General features: G+C 47.0%; 1 protein-coding gene across 8 annotated transcripts in view; it reads left to right on the top strand.

Moving 5' to 3' along the window:
* sox5 (SRY-box transcription factor 5) overlaps positions 1–16433 on the top strand; it is a 383477-nt gene that overhangs the window by 354582 nt on the left and 12462 nt on the right. For all 8 annotated transcript variants that reach the window (XM_060842999.1, XM_060843001.1, XM_060843000.1 and 5 more), the window contains one exon: positions 3514–3687. In XM_060842999.1, the coding sequence (XP_060698982.1) occupies positions 3514–3687 (174 nt within the window). The remainder of the gene's footprint in view (positions 1–3513; positions 3688–16433) is intronic.

Below are 16433 nucleotides of genomic sequence, written 5' to 3'. Positions count from 1 at the left end.
ATGGAAGGATCCCTTGGGGCCTTGGAGGGAAGTGAGTGTGGAGGTGTGGGCGCAAGTTTTACATTTCCTGCGGTTGCAGGGGAAGGTGCCGGGGGTGGAGGTTGGGTTGGTGGGGGGTGTGGATCTGACAAGGGAGTCACGAAGGGAATGGTCCTTGCGGAACGCTGATAGGGGAGGGGAGGGAAATATATCCTTGGTGGTGGGGTCCGTTTGGAGGTGGCGGAAATGGCGGCGGATAATACGTTGTATGCGCAGGTTGGTGGGGTGGTAGGTGAGAACCAGTGGGGTTCTGTCTTGGTGGCGGTTGGAGGAGCGGGGCTCAAGGGCGGAGGAGCGGGAAGTGGAGGAGATGCGGTGGAGGGCATCGTCGATCACGTCTGGGGGGAATCTGCGGTCCTTGAAGAAGGAGGCCATCTGGGCTGTGCGGTGTTGGAATTGGTCCTCCTGGGAGCAGATGCGGCGGAGACGAAGGAATTGGGAATATGGGATGGCGTTTTTACAGGGGGCAGGGTGGGAGGAGGTGTAGTCCAGGTAGCTGTGGGAGTCAGTCGGTTTATAATAGATGTCTGTGTTGAGTCGGTCGCCCGAGATAGAAATGGAAAGGTCTAGGAAGGGGAGGGAGGAGTCTGAGACAGTCCAGGTGAATTTCAGGTCGGGATGGAAGGTGTTAGTAAAGTTGATGAACTGTTCAACCTCCTCGTGGGAGCACGAGGCAGCGCCGATACAGTCATCGATGTAGCGGAGGAAAAGGTGGGGGGTGGTGCCAGTGTAGTTGCGGAAGATGGACTGTTCCACATATCCTACGAAGAGGCAGGCATAGCTGGGGCCCATGCGGGTGCCCATGGCAACTCCTTTAGTTTGGAGGAAGTGGGAGGATTGAAAAGAGAAGTTATTCAGGGTGAGGACCAGTTCAGTCAGTCGAAGGAGGGTGTCAGTGGAAGGGTACTGGTTGGTGCGGCGGGAAAGGAAGAAGCGGAGGGCTTTGAGTCCTTCGTGATGGGGGATGGAGGTGTACAGGGACTGGATGTCCATAGTGAAAATAAGGCGTTGGGGACCGGGGAAGCGAAAATCCTGGAGGAGGTGGAGGGCGTGGGTGGTGTCCCGAACGTAGGTGGGGAGTTCTTGGACTAAAGGGGACAGGACCGTGTCGAGGTATTGGGAGATGAGTTCGGTGGGGCAGGAGCAGGCTGAGACAATGGGTCGGCCGGGGCAGGCAGGTTTGTGGATTTTGGGCAGGAGGTAGAAACGGGCGGTGCGGGGTTGTGGGACTATGAGGTTGGAGGCGGTGGATGGGAGATCCCCTGAGGTGATGAGGTCCTGGATGGTCTGGGAGATGATGGTTTGGTGGTGGGACCTAGCAAGACAGGCATGCCACCTGTTGGATGTAGATGATCAGGATTGATCACTCTCCTCCTCAAATGACAAGGCAGAGGATTGCCTCAATAGAGGTCTTTAAATTTAAAAAAATGTTTTGATAGAGTGGACGCAGAGAAATTGTTTCCATTCATTAAGGAAGAGCAAAATTAGAAATCGTTGATACTAGAAAGAAATTGAATAAAGTGTTTGTACTGGAGACTGTGCTGGCACAGGGAATGGTATAAATCCATTTAATGGGCATTTGGAAAATGATGAAGGGAACAGAGATACAGTAGAATGGGAGTCTGTACAGGATGTGAGATGATTTGGGCTGAATAGACAGGTAGATTCCAAATAATTCTACCTAAGGCATAAGGTTGAGGGAAGAATGGGGAATCATAAGGTGATGGGGATTATTTGTAATTGACAAAGTTTAACATTTCTGTGGTTGGCCAGCCTGCACCAGAACTTGACTGATTGACCCATGCACTTCTTCATGTTGGGGACATGCATTTGGGTCTGTCTCTGGTGGTGCAAATATTGAGTTGCTCTGCGCTGTGCCTCTGCCATTCACTGGCAGTGAGTTAATGGGCCAATTTGAACTTGAACCCAAGTGCCTCTTAGTGACTTTGAGGCACAGCGGAATCATTAACACTGGAAACAAGAAAGGCCAGGTTAGCATACCATCAGAACCCTTTCCACTGTCAATGATACGTTAGCTTCTTCATGAAACTCAACATGTGTTTTGAGGAGACTGGCGGTTGTGCATACACTGATTCAATGTAAATGCTTAAACTTTAAGAGTTCAGAAAAACTTGGATTGGTGCTCAGGAATATAGTTCCAGGCATTGGCTTCCGAGCATCAGGATTATTCTTTCTTTGGGATGTGGGCAACATTGATGAGATGGGTATTTTGGACAGGAATTTCACAATACCGATCCAGAGAGGACTGGGATAACTGGCTATTATTTGTGAACCTTAATGAGACATGATTTCAGAGGCAATTGGTAGCTAGTCTGTGTGACATTAATGTCTGCAATGAACTCTCCATTCACTCTGTCCAGGGCTATCTCTCACTCCTTTCCATAAACCCCTTCCAGGCCTACTACCCCCTAGTGTTCTTTCCTTGTGCACTTCTATATCTTTGGCCACACCATTGGTGGTCATGGTTTTAACAGTCTAGACATTAAATTTTAGAATTCCCTCCCTTAACCTTTCTTTCTCTCTCTCTCTTTCTTTCCACTTCTTAAAACTGACACCCCAACTCATCTGCTCGAATACATCATTCTGCAGCTTAGTGTTAAATTTGGTCCGATAAAACACCTATGAAACATTTTATACTTTGTTTAAAAGAGACCGTATGCAAATGCATCTTCTCACTGTTAGAGGTGAGACAGTGTGATGGCTCAGTGGTTAACATTGCTGTCTCACAGCACCTGGAGCTAGAGTTCCATTCTGTCTGTGTGGAGTTTGCATGTTCTCCCCGTGGCTGCGTGGGTTTCCTCCGGGTGCTCCAATTTCCTCCCGCAATCCAAAGATGTGCAGGTTAGGTGGGTCGTCTGTGCTAAATTGCCCATAGTGTTCAGAGATGTGCAGGCTAGGTGGACTAGCCATGGGAAATGCAGGGTTACAGAGATATGTGAGGGGGCGCAGGCATGGGTGGGATGCTCTTTGGAGGATTGATGAACTTGGATGGGACGAATGGCCTCTTCCCACCCTGTAGGGATTCTAGAATTCTACCACCCTGGAGCAGGAAGTTAGTGTTGCTAAGGGACATTATTGCGCACCAGCACTGTACTGGGACAGGGAGTGGGTGCTATTGACTGTCATTATTGTGGTGCCAATTGTTGCTGCCCACTCACTCAGTCACTGCCCAGCTCACCCAGGAAGCAGAGCTGCGAGCCATGCTACAGGTGAGGCAGCCAGCTGTTTGGAATGGGGCAGCGATTGTCTGGCATCCAGTCCTCTGATGCAGGAAATGTGCAGCGTTATTGGCAGTGCCGCCTCTGGCCCTGCAGCTGTATGTGTGCTGGGTGCCCACATGCTTTGTGTGCAGCGAGTTCCCAATGAATAACCATCAGCCAGATGACCAGAGCACCGGTTGGAACTGTTCGGTGCTTGGAATTAATCTCTTCCTTTATCCACTGCTACCGACAGGAAATGCAGGAGTCTCCGAACCCAGGATCTACCGAGAAGCTCGTGGTCGCAGCAGCAGTGAACCCCATATCAAGCGGCCTATGAACGCCTTCATGGTCTGGGCCAAGGACGAGAGACGGAAGATTCTTCAAGCCTTCCCTGACATGCATAACTCCAACATCAGCAAGATTCTGGGTAGGTGATCCTTTTGATTAGCAACCGTTCTGGGGTGATTGTTTTGTTAGTCCTTTAGCTCAAAACAATTCGTCAAACAAGGCTCTGACAGAAACATGCCAAAGATCGTGACCATTTTTCCTTAATAGTTTGTAATTAAATACAGTACTTAGCAACACTGAGACTGAAGTTTAGTTGTCAGGTAGGAGAATGTTAGCCATGTGTAGATGTGATTAATTAATAAGTGTGAAGAGAAACAACATTCCCTGAGAAGACAAAAGGCAGCCTGAATCGTTAGGATGATAATGTCCGTGTAATTCTTCCTGACAGTCTTGACAGATAACAACCATGTAATTCTTTTTGTGAGTCACTTATTCTTTGACTTTGCTAAATTAAATTACATTTTGTCAGGAAGAAACAGCCTACTTAATGTCAAAACAGAGATAACTTGCCTAGCCGCTGAAGAACAGTAGGGATTGTACGTTTGAATTACTTTCTGTGTTCTTTAAAAGGGGTGTTTTAATTGGGAATGTTTGATGTATAGAAAAGGGGAAGTATTAAGAACAGTAAGGGCTGAAGGAGGCTGCAGTAATCAGTTCTGTGCACAGTTTAATATGTGTAATGGATGAGAAACCATCCAGTACCCGGAAATTTTGAAAGAATCGACATAACTGGCTTCTTTGAGTGTCGCATTCTCTCGTCTCGAGGAATCTTACTGTGCTCTCAGGTAGCAGCACCCCCTGACATCCAAAGGCTCAGGCAGCTGAACCACTTCCAGGCTTGTGCCCTTGCCATTTTGTACGCAGTTCCCAGGAAGTATGCTGGGTTGACTCTCCCTTCTGACTTCCCACACCCTCACTGTGTGGAAAGTGATTGGCCTGAGCCCAGCTCTCTAGGACAGCTGAGACTGGAACACAGCATATGGTGGATTACAAACTCAGACTTACCTCCTCTCTCTCTCTATATATATATCTTTTCTCTCTCTCTCTCTCTCGCAATCTCTCTCCTTCTCTGTTTCTCAGTTGTCCCAGTTGTCCTCCTCTGAAAAGAGATATATTTTTAAGACAGGCCTTTGCTCGGCAAATATTCACAGCGTTATTACGGTTCAGCAATCCCAGGCATCCTCGACAGTTCAAAGGGGTCTTCTTCCAATTCCAATCAGTGGGAATCTCAGCCCAAGGGAACAAGAAGAACGTTGGCTCCTTTGGTCTCAGTACCTCAAGGGAAGAGTAAGAGAAAGCATTCAGGTATCAGCTAAGCGCAAGGTTGGCTTTGCTTTTGGTGAAGCTATAGTGGTGGTGGTTTATTCAGTCACGGTTCCAGACTAGACCAGCATTTCTTGCCCAGAGGGCATTTACAAGATGGCAACATTGCTGTGAGTGTCAGCTCCATGCAGGTCAGACCAGGTTAAGGACAGCAGATTTCCTTCCCTCCATTGTTTTCGTGGTTGTCATTAGACGAGCTTTGAATCGTTGAATGCCCACAATGTACAAGCTGACTCTTTGGCCCATCGAGTCCACACCGAGCCACCGATTAACATCCCACTCATCCCTACCATGTTCCTGTAACCCTACATGTCCTCTGGCCTGCACATCCTGGGCACGATGGGCAACTTACCATGGCCAATCCACTTAACCTGCACGTAGAGTCATACAACATAGAATTGGACCAACCAGTCCTTGCTGAACATATTCTCAAACTAAACTAGTCCCACCTGCCTGCTCCTGAGACATATCCCTCCAAACTTTTCCTATTCATACATTTATCCAAATATCATTTAAACTTTATGAATGTATCCACATCCACCACTTCCTCAGGAAGTTCATTCTACATGTGAACCACCCACTGTTTAAATAAATTGCCCCCATGTCTTTTTTAAATCTCTCTCCTCTCACCTTAAAAATTTCCCCCTAGTTTTGAAATACCCCAATCAGTGTGAAATGGCATGTGGCATGAACCCTATCTACATCCTTCATGATTTTTTAACTTCTATAAGGCGTTCAGAACAGATTTACCATGATGTTGCCAGCGTTGGAGGATTTGAACTTCGGGAGAGGTTGAATAGGCTGGGGCTGTTTTCCCTGGAGCGTCGGAGGCTGAGGAGTGACCTTATAGAGCTTTATAAAATCATGAGGGGCACGGATAGGGTAAAAAGACAAGGTCTTTTCCCTGGGGTGGAGATGTCCAGAACTAGAGACATAGGTTTAGGGTGAGAGGGGAAAGATATAAAAGGGACCTAAGGGGCAGCTTTCTCCCAGAGGATGATACATGAGCTGCCAGCGGAAGTGGTGGGGCTGGTACAATTATAACATTTCGATGGGTATATGAATAGGAAGGGTTTGGAGGGATATGGGCCGGGTGCTGGCAAATGGGACTATATTGATTGAGATATCTGGTCAGCATGGATGGGTTGGACCGAAGGGTCTGTTTCCGTGCTGTACATCTCCATGACTCTATGCTTGTCAACCTCCTGTGCTTCAGTGAAAAAAGTTCCCAGCCTCTCCTTATAACACAAACCCTCCATCCCTGGTAATATCTGGTAAATCTCTTCTGAATCTTTTCCAGCTTCATAATATCCTTCCTATCTTTGGACTATGGGAGGAAGCCCACATAGACACAGGGAGATTGTGCAAACTCCACACAGACACTTACCCAAGGGTGGAATCAAACCCAGGTCCCTAGCACTGTGAGGCAGCAGTGCCAACCTCTGAGCTATCCTGCAATCCCCAGGAAATTTCAGAATTGAATTCAAATTCTATGGTGGATTCGGACTGCTACTCCAGTGATTTTATCACCACTTATGGAGTCCACGTTAATGTGCCGACATGTGCCTTCATCTGCATGTGATAGTATGAGGCTATGGATGGTTATAGCGGAGAAGCCAACATTCGTTCCAGCTGAGAGGCATCTCTCCTGCTCTTACCATCTGCCATTGCCATGGTGCTCCAGCTGTTTATAGAATCATTGAGGTGTACAGCACAGAAACAGACCCTTTGGCCCAACTCGTCCATGCCGACCAGATATCGGAAATCAATCTAGCCCCATTTGCCAGCATTTGGCCCATATCTCTCTCAACCCTTCCTATTCATGTCCCCATCCAGATGCCTTTTAAATGTTGTAATTGTACCAGCCTCCACCACTTCCTCTGGCAGCTCATTCCATACACACAACACTCTCTGTGTGAATAAGTTGCCCCTTAGGTCCGTTTTAAATCTTTTTCCTCTCACCTTAAACCTATGCCCTCTAGCTCTGGACTCCTACCCTGGGGAAAAGACCTTGGCTATTCAGCCCAACCATGTCCCTCATGATTTTATCAACTTCTAAAAGGTCACTCCAACAAAAAAGTGCCAACCTACATTGTTCTATCATGATATAATTGCTACAGTGTGGAAACAAGCCATTTAGCCCAACAAGTCCACATTGACCCTCCGAAGAGTATCCCACCCAGACTCATTCCCCTACCACTCTACATTTACCCCTGGTTAATTCACCTGACTGTGGAAGGAGACCAGAGTACCCGGAGGAAACCCACGCAGACATGGGGAGAACGTGCAAACTCCACACCGACGGTCGCCCAACGGTGGAATCAAACCTGGGTCCCTGGCGCTGTGAGGCAGCAGTGCTAACCACTGAGCCACTCAGCTGCCCTTTAGCCTATTCAGTCTCTCCCTATAGCTCAAATCCTCCAACCCTGGCAAGATCTTTGTTAATCTTTTCAGAGCCCTGAAAGCCCTTTTCTGAAATCTTCTTAAACGTAGCACTGCAGCCGCAGCTTCCTTGGCTGTCAAATCCTGGAGGGGGACTCAAATTTGGAGTTCCTGGCTCAGAAACAGGAACACTACCTCGTGCTCTGCGAGGGTCAGGGAAAGTGCTTGTACGATTACCCAAGTGACTGCGATATACTGTTCCAGCAATGAACAACAGACTTCAAGAGAGACAGTGGGAACAGCCATAAAACGTCCACTTCTGAAGATGTCTGATTCTAAACCGGAGATTTACTGGACCCCGTTAACTCTAAGTAGACCTCACCAGCACCTGCTAGTCACGAGGGATATTTAACAATCTGACATCCAAAAATGATCTTTATTTATTGAGTATTTGTGACGACCCAAAAATGAATTTTTAGTCTCCAGCAGGAAGCCTTCATCCTCAAATTTATAGTCAGAATAAAATGATAGCACAGTTTGTTTTCACTTCCTTTGATATTCTGTTAAAAGTAAGTGAGCTAGGGAGAGAGAGAAATAAAACAGAAACAGAGTGAATTATCACATTAGTGAGAAATCAGTGCTGAATTATTACTGAATAATGTAACGGTTTTCTGATGATGTATTATTCCTTCTGAGCAAATAGCAAAGTGTTGTTTGATCTCATGGAGACTGGTTTCTCATATTTGGAGATATATTTAGACACAGAGCTGGTGTTGTGTGAAAAACAAGAAGCCTTTCTTTCAACCTGCGTGATAGCTGTTTAGTAGAAATATTGCTTTGCATTGTTTTGACATTTTCCACTTAGATCTTGTGAGCGAGCTCGCAGGCTTCCCAGTTATATCTAGTGGACCCATGGCACAGGTTAAAATTCAAACTGCTTTCTGGGTAGTGAGAGCCGTTGTGATCAATTTGAACTAATTTCTGCCATTTTGAAAGGGGACCACCTGTTTCAGGCAATCCTATTTGATATACCCTCAGTCCTCAGTGGTTGTTTTAGATTGGGACAGACCGCAACCTGTGCCAGGCATGCCACTGGAATCAGGAAGAGCCAACCTTCAAATTAGCTTTTGCAGGGTCAGGAGGTCATGGCCTCAGAAAAACGACCTGGCTTCTGCAATCCTGGGGCCATCACCCCTTGGGGTCATAGTATCCACCATCTCAACAGCAGCCAATATGCCACTATCCTATCCATACTAATTGACAGTGCTGATACCAATGGCGTCGTTGGTACAGAACCAACATGCTCCTGTAGCTTAGGCCTTAGCGTTGCATCTCCAGTATCTCAAGAAACTTTACCCAGCAATCCTTGAACATTCTTGTGATATGCAGTGTTTGCAGTCAAATTGACCCCTGACCTTGGCCACTGGGCAATGTCCACTCAGGCCAGTCTCAGTAAGAATAGTGCGATGTTTACTGTCCATGGTTTCCACCAATTAGAAAACACTACCAACCTCGCTGTGCTTAGAAAGCCAAGACCTGGTGGACTCATAAAGATCTACAGTACAGAAGTAGTAACTCCGGGCAGTCAAAAATACTCACTTAACTCTCCTAATCCCATTTTCCAGCAGTTGACCCAGAGCCATGTCCGACTTGACATCACAAGTGCACATCTAAATACTAATTCAGACCAGGCAAATTCTCCATTTGTTTTATGTTTTCAAATCAACATGTATCAACATCGCTGAACGCATCTGTAGAGCAGGTGGGCTCCTGGCTCAGAGGAAGGAACACTACCACTGCATCACTAATTCTTGCTGCGGTCAGGTTCTGCGCTGACGTCCAAGTACGTAGCTTGAGTTTAGAGAGAACGTCAAATAATCTGCAGGCCACAACGATTAAGGATCAGCAAGAGTCAAGTGGTCTCTGTTTTCAGAAGGTTAGCAATTGAGATCAGATAGTCCTGAGTTGGCATGAGCCCGAGGAGGCAGCGATGCGTATTACTAAAGCAACACCACAGTGCGACAAAATGCAACCATCGTCAGCAATAAAGGGACAGAACAATGAGTGGCAAACTGGCTTATTGTGCAGAAACAGGGCATTTGTTAGACTGACATTTTGCACAGACTCTCGAGGTTTCAGCTGACATTTTGAACAGCTTCTAAGGAGTCCTTAATATACAAACAAAATCTCGCCTTAAGACGATACTCTGTGTTGCTTCTTGACCAAAGGAATACTTTTGATGTTCGACTGCTTCTTTCAGCTTGCAAAAGATTACCAAGATTCCAGGGGACCGCACAGTTGAAATTCGATATTGATAGATAAAATTTTCTCATGGAGCGATAAGTGCTTTGAGGGCTGATGTCAATCTATACAATGGCCTTTACTAACACAGAAAATCATCATGCCAATTTGTGCTTTTTATCACTTTATTCTTTCTACATCCCCTTTTGTTGTTCTGGGTTTGTACCGCTGTCTCCATGGCTCCTCCTCTCACTGTCTTTGTAACTTCCTTCCAGTCCTGTGTCCATCCAAAAATTCGGTATGCCCCCAATCCAGGCTTCTGCCCTCACTTCAATGCATGCCTTCACATCTCTGGGTCCTAAGCTCTTTAAGTCTACCATCACTCTGTGGACAGACCTTAAAACCTATTCTTTGACCAGTCCTTTGGTCAGTTGCATTGTCATGCCTGAGGGTCAGAATTCGATCAGTTGCACTCTCAGGAAGCCTGTCTGGCATCTTTTACTATGTTTACGGTGCTATATAAATTCAGTTTGTTACTGTTGCTAACCAATTACCACGTTAAAACCAGATTTTAACTTTTAACCCAAAAGTGGAAAATAAGTCAAGAAAGATGGACAAAAATCAATTAAGTAGTACCAGAAGCAACAACATTTTATAGATGTTCTGAAAGCAGAATAGGCCCTTATTCTTGGGAGATTCATGAAGGTCATCATGTGGTAATCGTGAGGGAACAATTACAGACAAATTGAACAGGTTAAATTCACTCAGAACAAAAAGGGGAACGGCCTTTGAATGTGATTGCGTGAATGTTAATCTCTATATTTTGGATTGATGAGCTGTCTGCTATCAAAATAAAAGTCGAGCGTTGCCCTGTTTGTTGGTTTCCCTCTTCATTGTGAGTGTGCAGCAGGAACCAAGCAGAGTCAAACAAAGGGGTCACTGTTATCCCTCTGGCAGTTTGGATGGTCATTGGAGGACAGCTGTGTTCATACAGAGGTAGGCCTCATTAAGCTAGGCCCTGTGAGGCAGTGATCTCAACGTGGGACTCGAATTCTGTTCCAGGCATCACACAAACCCCCGGATCTATCTCAAGCCTATTATCCTTCAGATTGGAGTGTGCGAGGAACATTTATTGTGGGCCTTCCACTCCATCATTACAGCCATGTTGGGCACTTGACAGCCAGCAGTCAAGTGGGCCCTTGTGCAGTCCATGTGTTGAAGGAGTGTAGCACAATGGTGTCAATGTTCTTTCCTCGGATGACTCCCAAAATAGCATTCATGATTGTAGGACAGACAGGAGGATGTTGGCAGATGGAAAGGTGACTAATAATTCTCAGTAATAAATAGATTAATGCAAGTGGCATGTTCTGGTCAAGGTTTGCAGGCTCACTGAGCTGACTGTGTGTGGGAGCTGAATCATCGTTCAAAGTCTTGTGGGGTGGCATCCACTCCATTTATACAGAGAGCTGGGCAGAGGGATGATCTTGGCAGCTGGGATTGTTGGAGGATTTCCCATCCGGAGACTTTGCAGTTGTGTGATGCTTCCTCATGGAGCTGAGTGGGAAATTTCAATCCCAATTCTGCTGTGCCATGCCTCTGGGATTTGGGAATATTCAGTGCCAGAACTGCCTCCCCCCCAGGCCTCGGTTGGTAGCTGAGTCAGCAAGTTCATGTCCCACTCCAATCTTGAGTATTGCTGAGGGAGTGCTGCACTGTCAGAGGGACCCTCTTTATGTTGAGAATGCTAGCTTGAGGCTCTGTCTGCTCGCAGTGGCTCAGTGGTTAGCACTGCAGCCTTGCAGCACTAGGGACCCAGGTTCGATTCCACCCTCAGGTGACTGTCTGTGTGGAGATTGTACATTTTCACTGGATGCTCCAGTTTCCTCCCACAATCCAAAAATGGGCAGATTAGGTGGATTAGCCATACAAAATTGCCCACAGTGTCCAGAGATATGCAGGTTAGGTACATTAACAGCGGGAAAACCAGGGATAGGATAGGAGGGTGGGTCTGGGTGGGATGTACTTTGGAGAGTTGGTATGGATTTGATGGGCTGAATGGCCTGCTTTCACACTGTAGGGATTCTAAAGTGGACTTAAGACATTCCACAGCATTTCTTTGAAAGAGTAGGGTGGAGTTGCTCAATTATCTCTCCAATTTATCTCTCAACCAACATTTACATACGAGCCTTAATGCTTGGTTATTATCAGGTTGTTACTTGTGTGCTAGTTTGCTGACAGGTTTTCTATAGAACATGACTGGAACACTTCAGCAGCACAGGCTGTGAGGCACATGGAACACTCTGGGATTACTGCAGTGAACTCCATCCTAGTGAAGAAGCAAAGGCTGAGGCATTTATTTACTCTGTGGGAAATAGGCAGGGGCAAAAAGTAACCATATATATACATATAATTTGATTTATTTATTGGGAAATGAGGGTTTACAGGGTTAGGATAGGGGTCTGGATCTAGGTAGTGTGCTCTGCGGAAGTTCGTTGTGGTCTCAGTGGGCTGAATGGCTTGTTTCCACGCTCTAGTGATTCTGAAGGGTGGCATGGTGGCTCAATGGTTAACACTGCTACCTCAAGAGTGCCAGGGGCTTGGGTTCGATTCCACTGTCTGCATGGAGTCTGCATGTTCTCCTTGTGCCTGTGTGGTTTTCCTCCATAGCCCAAAGATGTAAGGTGGATTGGCCATGCTGAATTGCCCCTTGGTGCTCAGGGATGTGTAGGTTAGGGTGGATTGGCTGTGCTAAATTGCCCCATAGTGCCCAGGGATGTGTAGGTTAGGGTGGATTTGCCATGCTAAATTGCCCCATAGTGCCCAGGGATGTGTAGGTTAGGGTAGATTGGCCATGCTAAATTGCCCCACAGTGTCCAGGGATGTGCAGTCTAGATGGGTTAGCCATGGGAAATACAGGTTACAGGTGGGGTGCCCTTCAGCAGGTCAGTGTGGATTCAATGGGCCGAATGGTCTGCTTCCACACTGTAGGGATTCAATGGTAAAATGGACTGAAGGGGTTTCCTGACACTGTTTTTGAAAAAGAGCAGTTTGTAGTTGCACACGTCTTCAATCATGGAAAGCAAGCACTGACTTACAGGACTAGTTTTAGCAGGGGGAAAGGCAACAGTTAACGTTGGCTTTCTGGGTGAAAAGGACAACAGTCTGAGCCTCAGGAAGAGCATTGTGAGGGAAAGGAGGGGTATGGGCTCAGATCTCCAGAAGGTCAGCCACTTGAAGCTTCCTGGAGAATTCCGTGGGGGCAGCCAGGAGCGAAGTGGGAGGAAGTCTCTGACTGGTGGCAGCCCGGAGCTGCACCAAGGAGGTGGGAGCAGCTGGCGCACGAGTGCAATCAACAGTTTAATATGGCAGGCTGCTCTGCTGACGGTGCCCACAGCCAAGTTACACAGTGTGTTGTAAGGATGGCACCCAGCAGCTGCTGAGAGCTGAGCCAGTACAGCATTCACCAGCATTCCGGTAACCTGTATACTCCGGACACAGCCTGAGGACAAACTCCTGCACCCCTGTGGGTTCATACATCCCTCGTTCCACCGGGTGTGACTAAAAGATAACCAGGGAGCAGGGTGCAGTTGGAACTCACTGCGAACAGTTTGTGTATGGCAAAGGTGGATGTAGAATGCCTATTTAGAAGGACTCTCCTCAATCTCTCCATTCGCCTGAGGCATGGTGACCATCGAGTTAAACCAGCCTCAGCCATCTCTCCTCCCTGTCTGTCTGTCTGTCTCTCTCTCTTCCCCCTTTTCTCTCTAACCCTCCCCTGCTCTCTCTCTCCACTCCCCCCGCTCTCTCTTTCTCTCTCTCCCCCCTCTTTTTCTTCCTCTTCCTCTCTCTCTCTCTCTCTCTCCCTCACCTCCCTTTCCTTCTCTCTCTCTCTCGCTCTCTCTCCTCCTCCCCCCACCTCTCTTTCTCCTCTCTCTCCCTCACAGGAACATTGGAATTCGGAATGGGAGTAGGCAATTCAGCCCTTTGAGCTCGGTCCGACATTTCGCATGATCTTATCCCGGTCTCAACTCCACTCTCCTGCATTCTCCCCACAGCCCTTTAAAGCCACTTTTCATCAGAAAGAGATCTATTTCTTTCTTGGATCGGTTGATTGATTCTGCCTCCACTGCACTCTGGGACAGTGAGTTCCACAGATTCACAACGTTCTGAGAGAAGTAGTTTCTCCTCATCTCAGTTTTGAACCCACCTCCTCTCACTCTATATCCACGACCTCTTGTTTGAGACTGTCCCACAAGGAGGAACGTCTGCTCCACGTCCACCTTATCAACCCCCTTTAGCATTTTATATTCCTCAATCCAATCCCACCCACCCTGCCCTCATTCTTCTGAACTACAGAGAGTACAAACCAAAGCTACTCAACTTGTACAACAGCCCCTTTGTCCCTCGAATCAATCTGGTGAGCCTCCTCTGAACTGCCTCCAGTATCACCACATCCAGCCTCAAGTAAGGAGACCAAAACTGGACACAGTACTCCAGGTGTGGTCTCACCAACAGCTTATATTATTGTAACAATACTTCTTTACTTTTTTAATCCCTCCTCTCCCTCTTTCTGTATGAGTGAGTAGCCCTATATCTGTCGGACTGTGGCAACTTTATCTTTTATTAAGAAGGACCGCCTCTCGCTGCACTAGAAATGCAACCAATGCCCTTTCAAAATGTTGCTGGCAGGCACCTTTGATCGCAGAATGAGGTGGCTAGTTCCTTAGTTTTCTGGCTCCTGCGTTCCTTTTCACACCAGCATGACACCGAAAAGTCCCGTCTTCCTTTGCGAGTCACCCTGCTATGGGCTTGCAAAATGCAGATGGTTTCTTCCAGGCTGCTTTCCTATTGGGTTCTGCCAGTCAAAGTGTCAGATTGGACACGTTTCCTCTTTGTCATCCCTTCTGACTTCACTGAAACAACTTTTCCAAAAGCCGCTTTCAAAAATTGCAGTCGATTGTAAAAATGTCTAGAGTACAGTCCAGGTAACGTGGAACCACACAGTGTCCTTCTCCACCCCATGTCATACTGCTTCCCACTGTTTGCTCTTGGCTATTTTGAACTGGACGTAAAGTAAGTGAAAATCATGGAATCATTTGCAATGGTCTCTCTTTTTTTCTCCCACGCTGTTACTGCTGGTGTTCCCCCAAAGATCCATCCTTGGCACCATCCTATTTCTCATCTATCTACTCCCCCACCCCGGAGACAGCATCACATGTAGCCTCACATCACTCAGCTCTAACTCTCCACTCCTTCACTGTTGTGGAACTATGGTGCTGCCTTATCCAGTATCCCGTACTCGGTGAGCAGTCATTTCTGACAAGCAACTACTACCCAAGATGGACGTCATTGCTTTCAGCCCTCATTCAAAACTCCACTCAGCAGTTGCTGACTCCATCCCTGGAAAGAGCCTGTGATTAAGTCTGACTGTTCACAGCTGTGGTGTCACATTTGGTGCCGAAATGTGTGTCTGACCGCATGCTAACATGGACGCTACGATTGCCTATATCTGACTCCATCATTCGACTTCACCCTGTCTCAGCTCAAACTCCCAGCCAGTCTCTAGTTCTTCTAGACTTGGCTTTTCAATGCACTCCTGGCTTGTGTTCCAGGTTCTACCCTACGTAATCTTGAGGCCATCCAAAACTCTGCAGGCTTGTAAATTTTGTTTTCCCATCACCCTTGACTCTTGGTTTTCTCATTCCCATTTTCAAATGTTCATCCTTGTTTTCAAATTGCTCCATGACCTGGCCACTCCCAATCTCTGTAATCTCTTCTAGCCCCATGTGAAGTAACTCCACAGAGGCCAGTATCCTGTCACCCAGCCACACGTGGAGAGTCCTTGACACTGATCCAGCTCCCTCAGAGTCAGCTGTCAGAGTGAGCAGGATATCTAACACTCTGTCAGCCAGTGCTCCCAGCTTTGACCAGATTAACAGCCCCAAAAAGGGAACTCCTATTCTCTGAGGTCTGAGGTCCAGTTGGCTGACCACATGACAATCACCACACCATGACGCTGTGAGATGTCTGCACTTCTCTCATTTCTGGTCTGTTTTGAATTCCCAATCGTAAGTGCCATTTGTGATCATGCGTTGCCAGGGCCTAACTTGGGTGAGAGCTGCGCTTTGGTCAGCTCCAAACTTGTTAGTCTTCCAGCACAAAGAGTGGTTGCAGACTAACACATTCCATGGAGGAGGGTGACGTACTGAAGGGCACTTTAAATCTTTGGGCTGCTGCTACGGAGTTGCAGAAAGGCCACTGTCTAAGCCTGTCAGCCATCTTGTACCAAAGAGTTGTTAAACAAAGCACCCCTTGGTTAGATGCTTATCACTGAATGCATTTAGTAAATATCACATGGAATGCAATGGGATTGAGGCACCAAAGTGTGCACCACGCTGAATGGTGCGAGGTTACATTATATTGCATTTTCCAGTTTGGAATGTACTCCCAGGTTTTTGGTGAATAAAGCATCATTTTGCAAAATGCTTATTGTCACTCCACAAACATGATTCTCATGGATCCAGAGCCAGGATCAAAACCTGACCCCCCTCTCCCCTTGAAGACCTTCTTCCAGCTTTCACCCACAGAGCAGCTGCTGAATGGCAAATCGTTCTTGCTGGGATTGAATGGGCCGTTTTGCCCAATCACATTCATTAACGAAAGTCGTGTTCATTCCATTTAGTCGCTGCTAATTTGCATGGTGGCAGCATTTGATGACGTGGCGTATGGTCAATAGTGAATGTAATTGTGACCAATAAATGACTTTGCAATTGTTGGTAGCAACCTGATCTAATTAATGTACATATTTACGACTGGAACAAGTGAGCAGCTGCAGACTGGGCAATCGCACTAGTCCCGTTCTGCAGTGACACTAATTCA

This window comes from Hemiscyllium ocellatum, chromosome 23 (genome assembly GCF_020745735.1).
Source record: "Hemiscyllium ocellatum isolate sHemOce1 chromosome 23, sHemOce1.pat.X.cur, whole genome shotgun sequence".
Classification (NCBI taxonomy): Eukaryota; Metazoa; Chordata; class Chondrichthyes; order Orectolobiformes; family Hemiscylliidae; genus Hemiscyllium; species Hemiscyllium ocellatum.
The sequence above is the reverse complement of the archived record's forward strand: the minus strand, read 5'-3'. Positions and strand labels throughout refer to the sequence as shown.